The sequence below is a fragment of the Amphibalanus amphitrite genome, unplaced genomic scaffold (genome assembly GCF_019059575.1).
Source record: "Amphibalanus amphitrite isolate SeventyFive unplaced genomic scaffold, NRLGWU_Aamphi_draft 000165F_arrow, whole genome shotgun sequence".
NCBI lineage: Eukaryota > Metazoa > Arthropoda > Thecostraca > Balanomorpha > Balanidae > Amphibalanus > Amphibalanus amphitrite.
Genome location: NW_024881660.1, coordinates 230,072 through 247,877, shown reverse-complemented (window position 1 = coordinate 247,877; position 17,806 = coordinate 230,072). Strand labels below are relative to the sequence as shown.

The following is a 17,806-nucleotide window of genomic DNA, read 5'->3' as shown; positions in this document are numbered from 1 at the left end:
TGAGTCGCCTGAGCATCTCCGCACGATGATTGTGTCCCGTTCAGATGTATCAGAAAGGACCACGCGGGGATCGGAGAGTATGCTGCTGCAAATGCCACGCGTGCGCACAGAACTCGCTCGCCGTGCATTTATGTGCCGGGCTACCACCGCCTGGAACCGCCTGCCAGCCGAGCTCAGGAGGAGTCGTTTACTGTGTCACCCACGGAGGTGAATCGCGAGACATGGGGAGTAGATGTGCTCAGTTTTATCGCATTTTAGCAATTTATAGTGATTTTTAAACCATCATTTTTTCGTGTTTTATGAACATGTTCACTGTGTTTAACTAATGTACTGACTCTGAAATCGGAAGAGCCACGATGTGGAGATTTTTATGAATACAATACATACATACATACGGCATTCTCGTAACGAGGGACGACTGGTCGTGACGGGACTCTCGCGCCGGGGGGTGACTCGTGGTGACGGGACTCTCGCGCCGTGGAGTCACTGGTGGTCGGTCCGTTCCACTCCGCCGGCGGCCCGCAGTGGCTCGCCCGCCGGCCGCTCGTGCCGTCCGTCGATCCAAGAAGTGCGGCGGGAGCGACCGCACGTTTCACCGAGCGAGTGGCCGGCGCTCCGAAATGCAAATCAGCGCATGTAGGGTGGGATCACTGCACTCCGGAACAGACGGCTGATTAATTGGCAACGGAAGAATTCGATGCTCTCAAGCTTAGTTTTGAATATTTGCTACCCTAAATTTCGAATGCCTATACTTTTTACGAAAGTGGCGTTCAATGCTTCTTTCCTAAATCATAAGGAAAGCAAAGCACTTTTGAGGTGGGATAGCCATTGAGCATAGCAGCTACCACAGGCTCATTTTTCCCATAGAATCTTCAGTGATGGCCATTTCCGAGAGGTCTGGTCCAGGCCATGTCGGACTACGTTATTCGGTCCGGTGCGTTGGTAGGCTCGTGACACTATTGCTTCACGCCGTGACAGTTCTTTCAACTGCCCTCTTACAACACACCAAAGAACTAACCATCAGTCACAACATCTCGTGGCTATGTCAGGGCCTCATGTGGTGTCATGCATCATTAACCGACACTTACCGTGCCTTCGGATGAACCGCAGCCAATGACCACACCATCACGAATTCGTGGTAAATAACAGGATACCACAAAACACGATGGTGAAGTTCATGAAGCTCTGGCAGAACTCACTGGTGTTTGTGTACTTGTTGCAGTGTTCACTGGTGTTAATGTGTTTGTTGCAGAACTCACTTGTGTTAATGTTTTTGTTACATACCTCACTGGTGTTTGTGTGTTTGTTGCAGGCCTCACAGGTGTTTGTGTGTTATTGCAGAAAGCACTGGGGCTTGTGTATTATTGCAGAACTCACTGGTGTTTGTGTGTTTGTTGCAGGGCTCTGACTCACTGCTGGTGTCGCTGTACATTGAAGACGTCAATGACCACCCGCCGGTGTTTGTCGGGGCGCCCTATCAGGTCACCGTGGACGAGCTCACCCCGCCAGGTCAGAGGTCAACGGGGTCACCAGGGGTCACCAGGGGTCACAGGGGTCATCAGGGGTCACCAGGTGTCAGGGGTCACAGGGGTCACCAGGGGTCACCAGGGATCACCTGGAGTCACCAGGGATCACCAGGGGTCACCAGGGATCACCTGGAGTCACCAGGGATCACCAGGGGTCACAGGTCACCGTGGACGAGCTCACCCCGCCAGGTCAGAGGTCACAGGGGTCATCAGGGGTCAGAGGTCACAGGGGTCACCAGGGGTCACAGGTCACCGTGGACGAGCTCACCCCCGCCAGGTCAGAGGTCAACGGGGTCACCAGGGGTCAGGGGTCACCAGGGGTCACACAGCCAGTAAGGTCTGGGGTCAAAAGATCACTATATCAGAAGTGGTTACGCAGTTACTGGAACATCAGATGAAGTATTTTCAGATGCATAAAGGAAAATGACTCAAAATAACATTGGTTAAAAATGCAAAAGTTCCATTAGTCAGTAGGCTCAGTTTATACAAAGCCGTTACTGGATTAGACGAGCGCACGATAAATTTCAAGACACATGTCGCTCTGAACACTTTTATTGGGTACTGCATGGCTTTAAGAAATTCGTAGATGCCTTCTGGCGCCCACGGCAACATTTCACTCTGCACATCAGAAAGAAAGGGTTTAGGAAATTAAATGTGACGTGAGGTACCGCTCACCTACCTATTTTCAAATGTTTGGTCTTTCCAATTTCCATTTTGTAACAATTTTCTTTTGAAGGGAAACACCTAGAGCAGGCATTGAATTGTGCAATGTCCGTTGTCTGCGCAGTAGTTAGATAGTTAATTTGTCTCTTTTCTCGCCCGCAGGAATTGTCGTATTCGACGGAATCATCGCCGAAGATAACGATAAGCCGAACACAGCCAACAGCGACATCTACTATTGGATATCGCGGGGAAACGAGAACCTCAAGTTCAGTCTGTCGCCGCTGCCGAACGGCGGCGCTGCTGTCGTGCTGGAAAAGCCGCTCGATTTCGAGGACGGAGACCGGGAGCTCAATTTGACCATCACAGCCTCGGTAAGGCGACATTACAAAGCACAGAACACAAATGACGATATAAAATTGTTATTGTGTCGGCAGCCAAAAGAAGCGCTTAAGCGAAGAGTGACTGCAGCAATGCACACAACAGCAACACCACAGGATGGAGAATACCTACATACAGGCGCAGTAGTAACGCTGCGTTATGAAGACTGCAACGTCACACACAACAGTAGCACCACGGCATGGAGACTGCACCAGGGCACACAACAGTAACACCGCGGTATGGAGACTGCTACAGTACACATAGCAGTAAACCCACCGTATGGAGACTGCAACAGTGCACACAATAGAAGCACCACGGTATGGAGACTGTATTAGTACACACAACAGTAGCACCGCGGTATGAAGACTGCAACAGTACACACACCATAGAAGCACCATGATAGGGAGACTGCAACAACACACATAACAGTAGCATCACGGGACTACAATTGTGCACACGACAGTACCACCACGGTATTGAGGCTGCAATAGCACACATAACTTAACAGTAACACCGCAGGATGAAGACTGCAACTGTGCACAAAACAGTAGCCAACACGGTATGGAGACTGCTACGAGTATAGCACACAAAATAGCCGGCAGTGTCCTTCAGACAGTATCCCCCTGGCAGTATACCTGTGTCCCTTTGACAGTATCCCCCTGACAGTTTCCTGTGTCTCCCTGACAGTGTCCTCCCTCTGACAGAGTCCCTGTGACAGTATCCCTCTGACGGTATCCCTCTGTTGTCCGTAGGACCGCGGTGCGCCCGCCCGACTCAGCCGCGCCCAGATAACGGTGTCTCCCTGACAGTGTGCTTCCTCTGACAGAAGATATACCTGTGTCCGTAGGACCGCGGCGCGCCGGCCCGTCTCAGCCGGGCCCAGCTGACGGTGTCTCCCTGACAGGGTACCTGTGACAGTATCCCTCTGATGTTCCCAGGACCGCGGTGCACCCGCCCGTCTCAGCCGCGCCCAGCTAACGGTGTCGGTCAGAGACAGCGACGACCAGCCGCCCGTGTTCACGGCGCCAGTGTACCGAGCCAGCGTCACAGAGTACCCCGGGACGCAGGTGAGAACATAGAGTATAGAGTACAGGGTACAGAGTACCCCTGTACCGCGCCAGCGTCACAGAGTACCCCGGACCGCAGGTGAGAACATAGAGTACAGGGTATATGGTACAGAGTACCCCGGACCGCAGTGTTGAGAACATAGGGTACAGAGTACAGGGTACACAGAGTACAGAGTACCCCGGGACGGCACCCCTGTACCGCGCCAGCGTCACAGAGTACCCCGGACTGCAGGTGAGAACATAGAGTACATAGTACAGGGTACACAGAGTACAGAGTACCCCGGGACGGCGCCAGTGTACCGCGCCAGCGTCACAGAGTACCCCGGACAGCAGGTGAGAGGATCAGAGTACAGAGTACGCAAGGTACAGCCCCAGACTGCAGGTAAATAGAAGATACGGAGTACAGGGTACACAGAGTACAGAGTACCCCGGACCGCAGGTAAATAGAGAGTGCAGAGTACACAGGGTAGGTACCTCGGGTCACAAGTAGGTAGATAATTTATTACGAATTATTTACGCTTTACGCAAAAAAAAAACGCATTATCAAATAACCTTCCAGGTGACAATTGCTGACATCTGCTAGTGTACATTCGTGTTTACTTAGAAACAATAATGTTGATATCCATCTAGGGCACGACTGCATTAACTTAGAGCGAGTCCCCCTCCCCCCCCAGATGCGGACCCTGGATCTGCCACTGCGCACCGAGCCGGCCATTCTGGCCTACGACGCCGACCTGGCGATCGACCAGCCGCTGCAGTACGGCATCGCGTCCGGCAACTCAGGCGGCCACTTCAGCATCGACAGGGAGACGGGCCGGCTGACCCTGGTCAGGACCTTCGACCGCGAGCGGCTCGATCAGGTGGGCGGGGCGCGGCGGCAGGACGAGGAGACGGGAGTGGAGGGACGGCGAACTTCAGATGGAATTATCCTGTGATTTCGCTACTCGATATAGCATTTGAGCGTAGACGTTTAAACTAGCTACTCTGTGAATCTCTAAACTAGTTAGTTACCCTGTGAATCTCTTTCCTTTTGCTGCTCAAAAATACTACTAACATTAAGCGAAATGTTAAGGTGGCTTTCATCCAGCCGATTACTCGTGGCAAAAATATGCGAGATGAAGAAACGACTAAATTGAATATCTGACAAGCTCTGCACGGATTTATGAAAGTCCATTCGCATCTAACCATAAAGTTGCCGATATCATGACGTTTTCAGGACGAGGTATCGCTGATGATCGAGGCCTGGCAGACGGACGACCGGTCCAGGTCAGCCCGAGCAGAGGTCAAGGTCAAGGTCACGGACCTAAACGACAACCGTCCGGATTTTGCGGTGGACCGGTACAACATCAGTATCATCGAGAACCTGCTGCGGGGCTTCAGCATCGTCCAGTTGCAGGCCACCGACCCGGACGAGGTGAGAGGGAGGGACAGGCGGGGTTGTCAAAATAGGAGGACGAGAGGGTCGGATGATTATATAAAGTGTTTTGAGGAGCTGGGTCATCACATTTATGTACCACTTTCACTGCCACCCCTTGTCCAACAAATGTTGTTGCATATTTGCATCGATGTCAAAGGCATTCTGTTATGAACTGTGCTGGAATGCCTTTATTGAAATGCATTAGTAACATCCAGATATACCTAAAAATAGTAATACACATGAAAATTTCACATTGAACAACAATGAAGAGAGCACCACGTAGTGCGCTGTCTCTCCGCCCGATGCTGTCCGCCGTCCTCCCTCGCAGGGTGATAACGGCCATTTCACACTAACCTTCGCTAAAGCGCGGTTCACATTACTCCCCTCAGAACGATAGCACCCGGCTCACACTGACCTTTACAGGGCGACAACGCCCGGTTCACATTAACCTTTACAGGGCGATAACGCCCTTTTCACATTGGCCGTTCTGTAGGGTGACAACGCCCGTTTGACACTGACGGTTCCACAGGGCGACAACGCCCGGTTCACGTACCGGCTGGAGGACCGGTCGGGCGCGTTCGGCCTGGACCCGACCTCCGGCTGGCTAACGGTGGCCGACCAAACCCGCCTGGACCGGGAGACCCGGCCGCTGCTCCAGCTGGACATCTTCGCCGACGAGCTGCGGCCCAACGTACTGGATGAACGGTGGGAAGGGAGGGAAGACGAACGGTGGGAAGGGATGGAGGGAGGACGGTGGGAAGGGAGGGAGCCGGGAGGACGAACGGTGGGAAGGGAGGGGGAACGAACGGTGGGAAGAGAGGGGAACGAGCTGTGACCTAACGAACTGGACGAACGGTGGGAAGGGAGCGGGACGAACGGTGGGAAGGGAGGGGGACGGCGGGAAGGGGGGAGGGAGGACGGTGGGAAGGGAGGGAGGGAGGACGAACGGTGGGAAGGGATGGAGGGAGGACAGTGGGAAGGGAGCGGGACGAACGGTGGGAAGGGGAGGAGAAGGACGAGCTGAGGCCCAACGTGCTGGACGAACGGTGGGAAGAGAGGGAGGGAGGACGAGCGGGGGAAGGGAGGGAGGGAGGACGGTGGGAAGGGAGGGAGGGAGGACGGTGGGAAGGGAGGGAGAACGAATGGGGAATGGAGGGAGGGAGGACGGTGGGAAGGGAGGGAGGACGAACGGTGGGAAGAGAGGGAGGGAGGACGATGGGAAGGGGAGGGAGGGAGGACGAACGGTGGGAGGGACGAGCTGCGAGCCAACATGGTGGACGAGTGATGGGAAAAGAGGGAGGACGAGCGGTGGGAAGGGAAGGAGGATTTCGTGTTTTACCGACAAAGAGGGTCAAGATATTCTCGATGGAGTGTGAAAAGGGTAGGGTGTGGTGATAAGACGGAAGTCAGACTCCACCCTGAAACTGGTTTACCAGCAATTAAGTTGCGCGTACGCGACGTATTTATGATAAATAATATCTGTTGTGCGGTTTCAGTGGCGAGGTGAAGTCGATGACGAGTGTGATGATTAACCTGCTGGACTCGAACGACAACAACCCTCAGTTCGAGCCGACCAACACGTATCAGTTCGTGGTGGAGGGAAACAGCTCCGTGGGAAGCGTCATCGGACAGGTGAGGAGAGTGAAAACGACTTCACCGTCTGGGGCAGCGGCCAGCGACTAAATGAAATTAAAATACACAGAGTGGACACTAACTGATTAGACCGGCCAAAAGGGCGCTGACTCTTGATCATCAGAGTTTTCAGCATTAATAAGTTGATGTTCAGAGGAGTATTGCATGTTCCTTCCATCTGACATGCCCAATGTCCATGAACATCTTTGCTTGAAAAGATAGTTGTAAGTCCACCGTCTGCTCTGCTCTGCTCTGATCGTTCGCCTTCGATATCTTGCTAGATGACCTGATTGTCTCCCCTTCCCCCATCGTGCAGGTGTCTGCCACCGATCCGGACGAGGCAGGTAACGGCCGGGTGCGGTTCTCCTTTGAGAACAGTACGCTGGCGGACGGCGGGGCGGCGTTCTCTGTCTCGGCGGAGAGCGGGGAGCTGGTCCAGCGGCGGCCGCTGCCGGCCGGCCCGTACGTGCTGTTTGTGCGCGCCGAGGACTCGCCCGAGAGCCGGGGACAGACGCGCAGTGCGCTGGCTGTCGTCACGGTGCTGGTGCGGCCCAGGAACGTCCGGCCGCCCAGGTGGGTAGCTGGGGGAGGACGGGAGGGTAGGGAACGTCAGACCTCCCAGGAAGGGGAGAGGGAGCGACCAGCCCCCAGGTAGGCGGGAAAGAGAGAACAAGAGAGAACAGGAGGGACAGGAGGGATAAAAGGGGACCGCAAAGGACGGGAGAGGAATAGAACCGGAAAAGACGTGAGGGCAGGGACGGGGAGGACAGGAGTAAGGATTGAAAGGAAAACAGGACTAGCGAATTGGAGACAGGAAACACGATCATATTTGAAAGAGAATTAACTTATTTAGTCACTTGCTAGTGATACTCTAAAATATTCATTGTTCGTTTGAGTGTGGCTTACTGACTTCCAACAGAGCATTTTTATTAATTTTGCGTACGATGATTTATCGTCCGGTGTATCAGCGCCCGTCATTGATCTCTTTTCTTCTTCTGGTCGATTACACCGTCCTCCAGGATTTATCTCCCAGCCGTTTAATTATTGCGTTTCTCATTTATTACGTTCCCCGCCGCTCCGTTTCAGCGTGTCTGCCGGCCAGCGACTGTGGGTGGGGAAGGATGTCGCCCCGGGGTCGATGCTGGGGCAGCTAATAGCCGGGGACCCGGACGGGGACAGCCTCACCTTCCGACTCCGAAACGGCACCGGTACGTAGGGGGCACTTGATAGATGAAAGTCGAAGACGCTTGTTAAAGGTAGTGTGCCAGCTTTCTTGGACCGTATGGAGTTAATGGCCCAGATAAGGAGAACCGGATTTTTAGAACTTATCCATACCTTCAAAACTCATGGAAGCGTCTTAAATTCTTCAAATTTTGAGTACCCCAGTGCGAAATTCGCCCCGACGGGTTGTCGGTCGTACCCCAACCACATTTCACACCACTATGAACAATAAATGCACACACTGAAATCGCTATTACCGATATGCTCATCTAATCAAGTTTCGATAAACCCGTTCATCATCATCTCCTGCGGTTTCGAACACGCCTGTTAGGTGGCTTCTGATGCTCGTCGAGGTCGGAATTTCCAAATACGCGTGGTGCGTCGGGCCGCGCGCTCTGACTTCGGCCAAGAAAAATGCGTCAGCTGATCATTGTCATTTCTGCCACTTGCGTGTGGTGAAATGGGGTCATAACTTATAAGACGGCTTTTTCATATCAATTATTTTACATAAAATCATATTTCAAACCATAAATAATGTTCGACAGCCAAATAAAAGAAACAATACCAATACGGGCTTACAGTTTAAGGCTCGACATTGTGTTGTCTACGATTAGACAGCTGATAACTCATTCCCGTAGGGGAAGCCGGGGGAAGCCCGGGCGCGGGGGAAGCCCGGCCACCCCGTTTCCGGCTAAATTATTCACAATAAAATGCTCAACTGTTTGTCCTTTCAGCGTGGCAGCTAAGGTAACGACAGCAAAAAAGTTAAGGCTGACAAAAATTGCATATTGTTAAAGTTATAGCGCAAAAATGATATTTTAATGGTTTTTAGCTAAAAAGTGAGATATCTTGCACTGTTAATGTTATACCATACAGTACTAATATTTATACGAATGTTATGTAAGGACAGTTTAAGTGTTTGTAGTGAGGAGTGTCGAGGCAGGCTGGCTTAAGTATGACATTTTTTCGAATAGCGCTGTTCTAAAATAAAAATTAGCACATTGGGGTAACCCCGGGCGAGTGGCCAAGCTTACCCCCAACCGAGAGCAATGCCACTAAACCACTGTTTTCCATGAGATAATAGGTACTGAGCAGGTTTGGTTTACACCTAGATCAAAGATAAATTTCGAAAATAAACATGTTATCATAGACAAAGCCAGTCATGTCACTTAAGGTCAACTAGGGTCAAACTACGTTTTTGCAGATAACGCGACAGACAATGAAGCTAGAGCTTCAAAAATGGAGTCGTTGTGTTCTTCTTCATCAGCCGAGTCGAATGACATGCAATATGATGCATTAAGGTAAAAAGAAAAATAAATTTTAAGGAATTTTAAAATACACATTTTTTTGTCAATTTCGCATCACGATTTTCATCGACCTGTATTGTGTATGTAGTAGACGCTAGCTAAAATGCCAGTAGTGACATAAACTCTAAGATGTCCAGAGCTAATCAGTACCTTAATATTTCACTTTCCGTTAATATTTGGAAAACACATAATGGTTTCATCAACTTGTTGTAAAGCGCTGGGGGAGGTGGCCGGCGTTACCCCTATGCCGGGCTTACCCCAGAAAAATCAACACTTTTTTAAAACTCGATTTTCTCAACCTTATACTTATTCCACAAAACCGAATTTTTGGGAAAACACGGCCAATGAACTTAGGTAGCTAGCAGGATATCAACATTTTATACAGCATGTATGGTATGTAATAAAAATGAAAAAGAGCTTACTATGCCGGGCTTCCCCCGGCTTCCCCTACGTCGTATGGTCGTAACACTATAATGACCTTTGCTTATTGTCACAAGTGCGCCGCATTCGCGATTGTTGCCCGACGCCTGTTTGCAGGTGAGCCCACTACAGTTGTTATACATATCTAAAAACCGAAAAACTTTTAGGCGAAAAAGGCACTATTCCAGGCCCATTTTTGATTTTTTTTGCGATATTAGGTAAAAACAGAAGCTTCTTATCCTAGGAAAAATAAAATGGGAAATCTTTCAAAGGTGGCACACTACCTTTAATTTGTTTTCCTGTTCATTAAAAAACCAGAAAAATTATGTTTATCTGATGTTTAAAAAATAACCTTTTTATTGATGCTATTACTTAGCAGCAGGCTTGCATTTTTTTTTTGTATCTTAATAATAATTTTCTCAGTACAGTGTCAATTGCTGTTTAGACGTGCTTGGCTGCTCTCATTACATTCATTCATATTCATATGAAGCTTTCAGTTTGCATGTTACCCACATGTGTTACATGCGCTCCAGAACTGTTTGAAATGGAGGAGGGCACGGGAGTAATCCGTGTCGTTTCGCCTCTGAACGACACGGCTCAGACCAAGTACACTCTGGGAGTGGACGTGACGGACGGCACGCATCTGACGGCCGCCGCCATTGACATCATCATCGTACCGGAAAACGCCGAGGAGGCCTTCGAGAGCGCCTCGTACAGCTTCGAGGTCGAGGTGAGGTGGCAGGCAGACTCAGGGGATGTCTAGTTGACAAGCAGTGCACAACATCACACCAGCTGGGCATCACTGGCCTACCCTGCGTGTGGTGCTAAAAAAAAACATTTATTTACAACCTAGCCTCACTGAGAATGGCTAATACTTGTACATAGACGGTAAAGTGCAACATCAGCTACGCTCGTATTGTCATTTGTTTCATACTTTCTGCTCATGTTGCGACTTTTGTAGTTGTAACGATGTAGGATGTGCAACAACTAGGTACTTGATAATAGTAGACGTAACCGTCTCTTTTCAGGAGAACTTGAGTAATCTTACCATCGGTTCACTTCTAAATGGCACCTCTGCTACTGAAGACTTACTTGAAGCCAAGATTCTGAACCCGTCTCTGAACGAGACCTTCGAGGTGACGGAGAAAGGAGAGCTTCGCCTTTTGAAACCGTTAGACTTCGAGGTAAGTCAGACGTGACACGTAGGTATGGAAGTTTAGACATGATCGACCAGCGTGGCAGCGATTAGCCTTAAAATGATCGGTAGGTAACGCTGATGCAAGGAACGCGGTTTCGTTGAAGAACCTACATAAATTCAATTATCCCGTAATGGACTAGGCATGTTTTCACAAGTTGCATGATGTTCGACTGTGCTTCTACGTACAAATTCACAGACTGGAGACTCCGTGCCCTCGCTCAGTAACTCCACACTCCTCTCCACCCGTCGCTACTAACTCCCTCCTCTGCCCCTTCTAGTCGGACCGGCAGCTGTCGTTCACAGCCGTGCTGCAGTACCGCCGCCGCGGACAGCGGTACGTGCGCGCCGCGGGCGTCACTATCCGGGTCCGCGACACCAACGACAACGGTCCGCGGTTCAGCAGCCGGCGCTACCGCGGCACCGTGCCGGCCGGCGCCATCGCGGGTACCCTGCTGGCGCTGACCCCTGAGGTCAGGGTCAGTGACCCGGACCGGGTGCGCAGCCGGCTCCGGTTCCAGCTGAGCGGCTGCGGGCAGACGTTCCACGTCAGCGCTCTGGCGCTGGTCAGCGTCGGCGAGCAGCGGTTCGACCGGGCGCGGTACGACTGTGAGCTGGAGGTGCTGGACGAGGAGGGCAGGCGCGACAGCAGCTCGCTGGAGGTGCGGGTGATGGGCTGGGGCGCGGCTGCCGAGACGAGCAGCGCGCTCACCGGCCGCTCCACCTCCGGCGCCTCGGAGGGCGCTGACTCGGGGTCCTCGACCTCCAGCACACAGTCTGATCCCGCGGACGGTGACCCGCTGCGTCTGGACAGTATCGTGGAGCGCGAGGACTTCCAGTCGCGGGCTCTGACGGGGCCGGACCGGGTGCTCACCCAGCTGCTCGGTTCCACCTCCGAGGCGAACGCCTCCTTCGTGCCGAGGGCGACCATCAGAATCCCTGCCGGGCTACCGGTGGGATCTAGAATATACCAGATACCCGAGTCAATCCTACCCCAACGCCAGCGACGTATCAACCTCATAGAGATATGGCCGGGTGACAGAGCTACGAAAACAAAAACTGCTGAACCTGAATGGTCGAACACAGGAGAGAAGCACTTCGCCGTTCAGTGGTCCTCAGACGGAGCCGCCCTACTGCTGGATGAGCCGCTGACTGCGCCCGGCCCGGTGGTTCTGAGGCTGCGGACTGAGGAAAAGGGGGTATCCAAGGACCTCCTGGCCCTGCTGGTAGACGTGGTGGCCGTCCCCCGGCCTCAGCTGCGGCAGGCCGAGGTCGCGGTGTCCCTGGACGAGGGCGAGTATACGGACGAGGAGGTGGGGACCATCCAGCTGGCGGGACCTCCGCAGGGCCGCGGCAGCGTCAGATTCAGCATCGCCGACGGGAACACGGCCCACCGCGTCTCCCAGGAGGGCGTCGTGTTCGTCTCGGGCAGCCTGGACTTCGAGCGGCGGCGGCGGGTGCCGGTGGCGGTGCTGGTCTGCCCGCAGCTCTGCACCGACCTGGCCTCGGCGCTGCCGCTGACCGACAGCGTCCAGGAGGCCTGCCAGCACACCTGTGCCGAGGGCGCCGTCACCATCTCCCTGCGGGATGTCAACGATAACCCGCCGCAGTTCCTGTTCGTCAGCGAGATAGTGACGGCCAAACGTGGTATCCAGAACGAGCCCGAGCTGCCGTACGCGGCGTACAAGCTGCGCACTCCAGCCGTGCTGGAGGAGGGTACCGTAGTTCTGAACACGACCACCTACGACGCAGACACATCGAACGGTGAGGTACGGTTCCAGATGATCACCCCAGACGAGAGTTTCGCCATTGACAGCGAGTCGGGTGTGCTGAGGACCACCAAACGCACTTCGTTCGGCGCGCGGACTCCGCGGCAGCTGGTGATTGCCGCGTACGACCCGGCGCGGCCCGGTCTGCGCAGTATGGCGCTGCTGGAGCTGGCGCCCGCAGACGTGGAGGACGTGCGGCCGGCGCGGGCGCTCGACAGCACGCTGTACTCCGTGGAGGTGCCCGAGAACTCCGTGGTGGCCCGGCTGCCCGTGCCGTGGACGCTGACCGAGTCGGCCCCCCGGCCGCCCCACCGCTGGACGCTGCGGACGGTGGGCGATCCCGCGCCGGGGTTCTCCGCTGCCGTGGCTGATGACATGCTGGAACTGACGGGAGCCATCGACTTCGAGGAGCGGCAACAGGTGTGGCTGCTGGTGACGCTGGAGTCGGGCGACCAGCCACCGCTGGACCAGAGCCCCGCAGAGGGTCAGACTGCCAACTCCAGCTGGTCGGCGGTCCCGGACCTGGGGTACCGGACCGCCCGCCGGCTGGGGTCCCTGCCGTTCCCGCCGCGCGGCCCCGCCCCCAGCCCGGAGACGCTGCTGTACAACCAGGCGCTGCTCCGGGTGGACGTGACGGACGTCAATGACCACGCGCCGCGGCTCAACGTCTCCAGACTGGCTGGCGTTGTGGGGGTGCCGTACGACGCCGGCTACGGCTTCACCCTCGTCACACTGCAGGTGGGTAACGGTACGGGCTAACCCTCGTCACACTGCAGGTGGGTAACGGGTTCACCCTCGTCACACTACAGATGGGTAACGGCCTCTCCCTCAGCACGCCATAGGTGAAGTACGATCTAGTGCTGAAAAGTGTTTACTGTTTGTTTGTAATAGTGTTTACACTTCACAGTGCCCCTTCTGGAATGGAACAGTGTTCACCAATTGTAGTAATAAATGGACAAGTATTGCATCGAGAGTACATGAACCTCCAGGCTCCACGAATCAAACAATTAAAACAGTTACATTAAAGGCGTACCGGTTTCGTCTATTAGACTTCTTCAGCGCCGTTGCATGAAACAAGGAACAAGAAAACGAGCACATCAATCGTTTGAAATAAATAGCACGTATTTCTGAGAACAAGGTCAGAGTAGTCGGGTACCTCCTAAATAAAACGAAATCATACATATTTTCGTGAACATGTAACAATCTATTCGGAACATGATATTACAATAGCTAAATAGTATTAAATCAATTGACGGTGCATATACTATGTTTCTCTCTCTCACTCTCTCTCTCTCTCTCTCTCTCTCTCTCTCTCTCTCTCTCTCTCTCTCTCTCTCTCTCTCTCTCTCTCTCTCTCTCTCTCTCTCTCTCTCTCTCTCTCTCTCTCTCTCTCTCTCCATTTTTAATTTTTATCTAGATCAATGATGCTCAATTGTGCTGCAGATTTCGCCCATTTTATAAACCCACCGTTCGTGTTGATCGTTTCGTTAGTTGCGATGTACGCTGCTTCGGTTGCTTTTCTAATCGCTTTTGAAGAGCATGAAGCTATAATTTCTGTCCCTTCCCAGTTCGGTAAATGTCCCGTTTTGTTCGCATGAGCCACAAAAGCGCTATGTTCCATAAAGTTACGAAAATCTCGTTTGTGCTCCTTCAGTCTAGTTTTTGCTCCCCTGCCTGTTTCTCCTATGTATGCCTTTTCACAAATCCCGCACGGTACACTATATACTACACTCTTATCCTCTTATCTGACTTGTCTTTCTTTTCTTTCTTTCGTATCATCTCGCCTATTTTTCGACCAGATGTCACAGCTGTGCGCGCGCCCGTCGTCTCGATTCGCTTGGCTACTACGTTCGCTAGCTTCGAATTCGGTATGGTAATGTAACGTTCGTTTTTCTTTCGCTGTCGTTCGGTCTCTGCTCTATTTCGGATCTCCATTGCCTTCCTTTTCAGATTTAAAAGAAGGCCCTTAGGGAACTTCAGTCTAATAAAAGAATCTAAGACATGTTGGACTTCCTGCTCCAGATACTCTTCGCTACATATGCGATAGGCCCTAAGAAAGAAACCTAAAACTACTCCCCGTTTGACTCTATCACTGTGTCCTGAATAAAAATGAATGTAATCTTCTTTGTTCGTTGGTTTTCTGTAAACTTTGAATTTTAGGCAGTCTCCTGTCCTTTCTATTTCAGTGTCTAAGAAGGGGATTCTACCTTGCTTTTCATGTTCAATAGTAAATTGGATCTTTGGATCTACTGCGTTAAGCTCATCTAGTTTTACGTTTAAGTCCATGTCACTTGGAGCAACAACCAGAACATCATCAACATATCTTACCCAGACTACGTTGTCCCCCATAATACTCTGGTAACGATGTTTCTCTAGCCACTCTAAGTACAGGCACGCTGCAACCGGACTAAGAGGTGAACCCATAGCTAATCCGCTATGTTGAAAGTATTCCTCAGACTCGAATGTGAGGCCACCAAAGTTCATGCAAAGTGCGATAAGTTTAAGATAGTCTGATTTGGCTAGTGGTAACTGATCTTGGTCCATGTTCCTTACCACCCCTTCAATGACTTTAAATGCACCGTCAATGGGGACATTCGTAAACAAGGATTTGACATCGAAGCTGGCTAAGCACTTTCCCGACATGTCTATAGGGCGGAGAATCTCCATCAGCTCGGCACTATTCTTAATGTGGCTGTCACTTATAGCGCCTAAATTGCTAGAGAGAGGTCTGGCCAGTACCTTGGCAAGTCGGTGGGGTACCTTGGCCAGTACCTTGGCAAGTCGGTGGCAAGCGAGAAGGGTGCTAAAGAAAACAGAAAAGGGGAAGAAACTACTTCATCTTTTGGAAGAAGCTCCCGGTGCCCCAAAGCTAAGAGGTCTTCCGAAACTACACAAAGCCGAGGTACCGGTGCGCCCTATCACGTCGGGCATAGGCAGCGCTCCCCACCGACTTGCCAAGGTACTGGCCAGACCTCTCTCTAGCAATTTAGGCGCTATAAGTGACAGCCACATTAAGAATAGTGCCGAGCTGATGGAGATTCTCCGCCCTATAGACATGTCGGGAAAGTGCTTAGCCAGCTTCGATGTCAAATCCTTGTTTACGAATGTCCCCATTGACGGTGCATTTAAAGTCATTGAAGGGGTGGTAAGGAACATGGACCAAGATCAGTTACCACTAGCCAAATCAGACTATCTTAAACTTATCGCACTTTGCATGAACTTTGGTGGCCTCACATTCGAGTCTGAGGAATACTTTCAACATAGCGGATTAGCTATGGGTTCACCTCTTAGTCCGGTTGCAGCGTGCCTGTACTTAGAGTGGCTAGAGAAACATCGTTACCAGAGTATTATGGGGGACAACGTAGTCTGGGTAAGATATGTTGATGATGTTCTGGTTGTTGCTCCAAGTGACATGGACTTAAACGTAAAACTAGATGAGCTTAACGCAGTAGATCCAAAGATCCAATTTACTATTGAACATGAAAAGCAAGGTAGAATCCCCTTCTTAGACACTGAAATAGAAAGGACAGGAGACTGCCTAAAATTCAAAGTTTACAGAAAACCAACGAACAAAGAAGATTACATTCATTTTTATTCAGGACACAGTGATAGAGTCAAACGGGGAGTAGTTTTAGGTTTCTTTCTTAGGGCCTATCGCATATGTAGCGAAGAGTATCTGGAGCAGGAAGTCCAACATGTCTTAGATTCTTTTATTAGACTGAAGTTCCCTAAGGGCCTTCTTTTAAATCTGAAAAGGAAGGCAATGGAGATCCGAAATAGAGCAGAGACCGAACGACAGCGAAAGAAAAACGAACGTTACATTACCATACCGAATTCGAAGCTAGCGAACGTAGTAGCCAAGCGAATCGAGACGACGGGCGCGCGCACAGCTGTGACATCTGGTCGAAAAATAGGCGAGATGATACGAAAGAAAGAAAAGAAAGACAAGTCAGATAAGAGTGTAGTATATAGTGTACCGTGCGGGATTTGTGAAAAGGCATACATAGGAGAAACAGGCAGGGGAGCAAAAACTAGACTGAAGGAGCACAAACGAGATTTTCGTAACTTTATGGAACATAGCGCTTTTGTGGCTCATGCGAACAAAACGGGACATTTACCGAACTGGGAAGGGACAGAAATTATAGCTTCATGCTCTTCAAAAGCGATTAGAAAAGCAACCGAAGCAGCGTACATCGCAACTAACGAAACGATCAACACGAACGGTGGGTTTATAAAATGGGCGAAATCTGCAGCACAATTGAGCATCATTGATCTAGATAAAAATTAAAAATGGAGAGAGAGAGAGAGAGAGAGAGAGAGAGAGAGAGAGAGAGAGAGAGAGAGAGAGAGAGAGAGAGAGAGAGAGAGAGAGAGAGAGAGAGAGAGAGAGAGAGAGAGAGAGAGAGTGAGAGAGAGAAACATAGTATATGCACCGTCAATTGATTTAATACTATTTAGCTATTGTAATATCATGTTCCGAATAGATTGTTACATGTTCACGAAAATATGTATGATTTCGTTTTATTTAGGAGGTACCCGACTACTCTGACCTTGTTCTCAGAAATACGTGCTATTTATTTCAAACGATTGATGTGCTCGTTTTCTTGTTCCTTGTTTCATACAACGGCGCTGAAGAAGTCTAATAGACGAAACCGGTACGCCTTTAATGTAACTGTTTTAATTGTTTGATTCGTGGAGCCTGGAGGTTCATGTACTCTCGATGCAAGTGTTCACCAAATAATCTTGCACTTCAGTGCCTTTTTGTCGACCTTAGCTCTCTGAACGTAGGCGCTGAGTTGTCTGTGTTACATGAGTGTCCTCTGTTTTCAGGCCAGTGACCAGGACCACGGCGACAACGTCACTTTCCACCTCAACTCGAGCAGCACCGACGTGCAGACGACGTTCAGCGTGGAGCCGCTGACCGGGGAGGTGAGGGGCAGGCGAAAACGGTCGTCCAGCGAGTAGCGACCTCTGATAATGATCGAATAACGACCCCTTATGAGCTACTTTACCATATAAGCTAGTGTTACAGAGGGCATTTCAACCCTCGTAGAATTTAATCTCATCTGCTTGATATTCTATAAAATATCGCAGTGCTTCAATATCACCCATAAATTCGTTAAATCCAGTTGGTGTGTGTATGACTCGATATATTTATATCGTAAGTAATCAAACTGGTAATGGGATTCTAACTCTAGCTGGGATCTCGTA

At 51.1% G+C, this 17,806-nt stretch overlaps 1 protein-coding gene across 1 annotated transcript in view; it reads left to right on the top strand.

The window, feature by feature from the left end:
* Positions 1 to 17,806, top strand: part of LOC122383507 (cadherin-89D-like) — a 45,134-nt gene that overhangs the window by 20,687 nt on the left and 6,641 nt on the right. Inside the window, exons 4-16 of the mRNA XM_043370014.1 lie at positions 1,401 to 1,509; positions 2,352 to 2,560; positions 3,506 to 3,634; positions 4,309 to 4,494; positions 4,851 to 5,048; positions 5,581 to 5,756; positions 6,548 to 6,683; positions 7,000 to 7,256; positions 7,770 to 7,891; positions 10,165 to 10,361; positions 10,660 to 10,815; positions 11,108 to 13,333; positions 17,426 to 17,524. Of these exons, the coding sequence (XP_043225949.1) occupies positions 1,401 to 1,509; positions 2,352 to 2,560; positions 3,506 to 3,634; positions 4,309 to 4,494; positions 4,851 to 5,048; positions 5,581 to 5,756; positions 6,548 to 6,683; positions 7,000 to 7,256; positions 7,770 to 7,891; positions 10,165 to 10,361; positions 10,660 to 10,815; positions 11,108 to 13,333; positions 17,426 to 17,524 (4,200 nt within the window). The remainder of the gene's footprint in view (positions 1 to 1,400; positions 1,510 to 2,351; positions 2,561 to 3,505; positions 3,635 to 4,308; positions 4,495 to 4,850; positions 5,049 to 5,580; positions 5,757 to 6,547; positions 6,684 to 6,999; positions 7,257 to 7,769; positions 7,892 to 10,164; positions 10,362 to 10,659; positions 10,816 to 11,107; positions 13,334 to 17,425; positions 17,525 to 17,806) is intronic.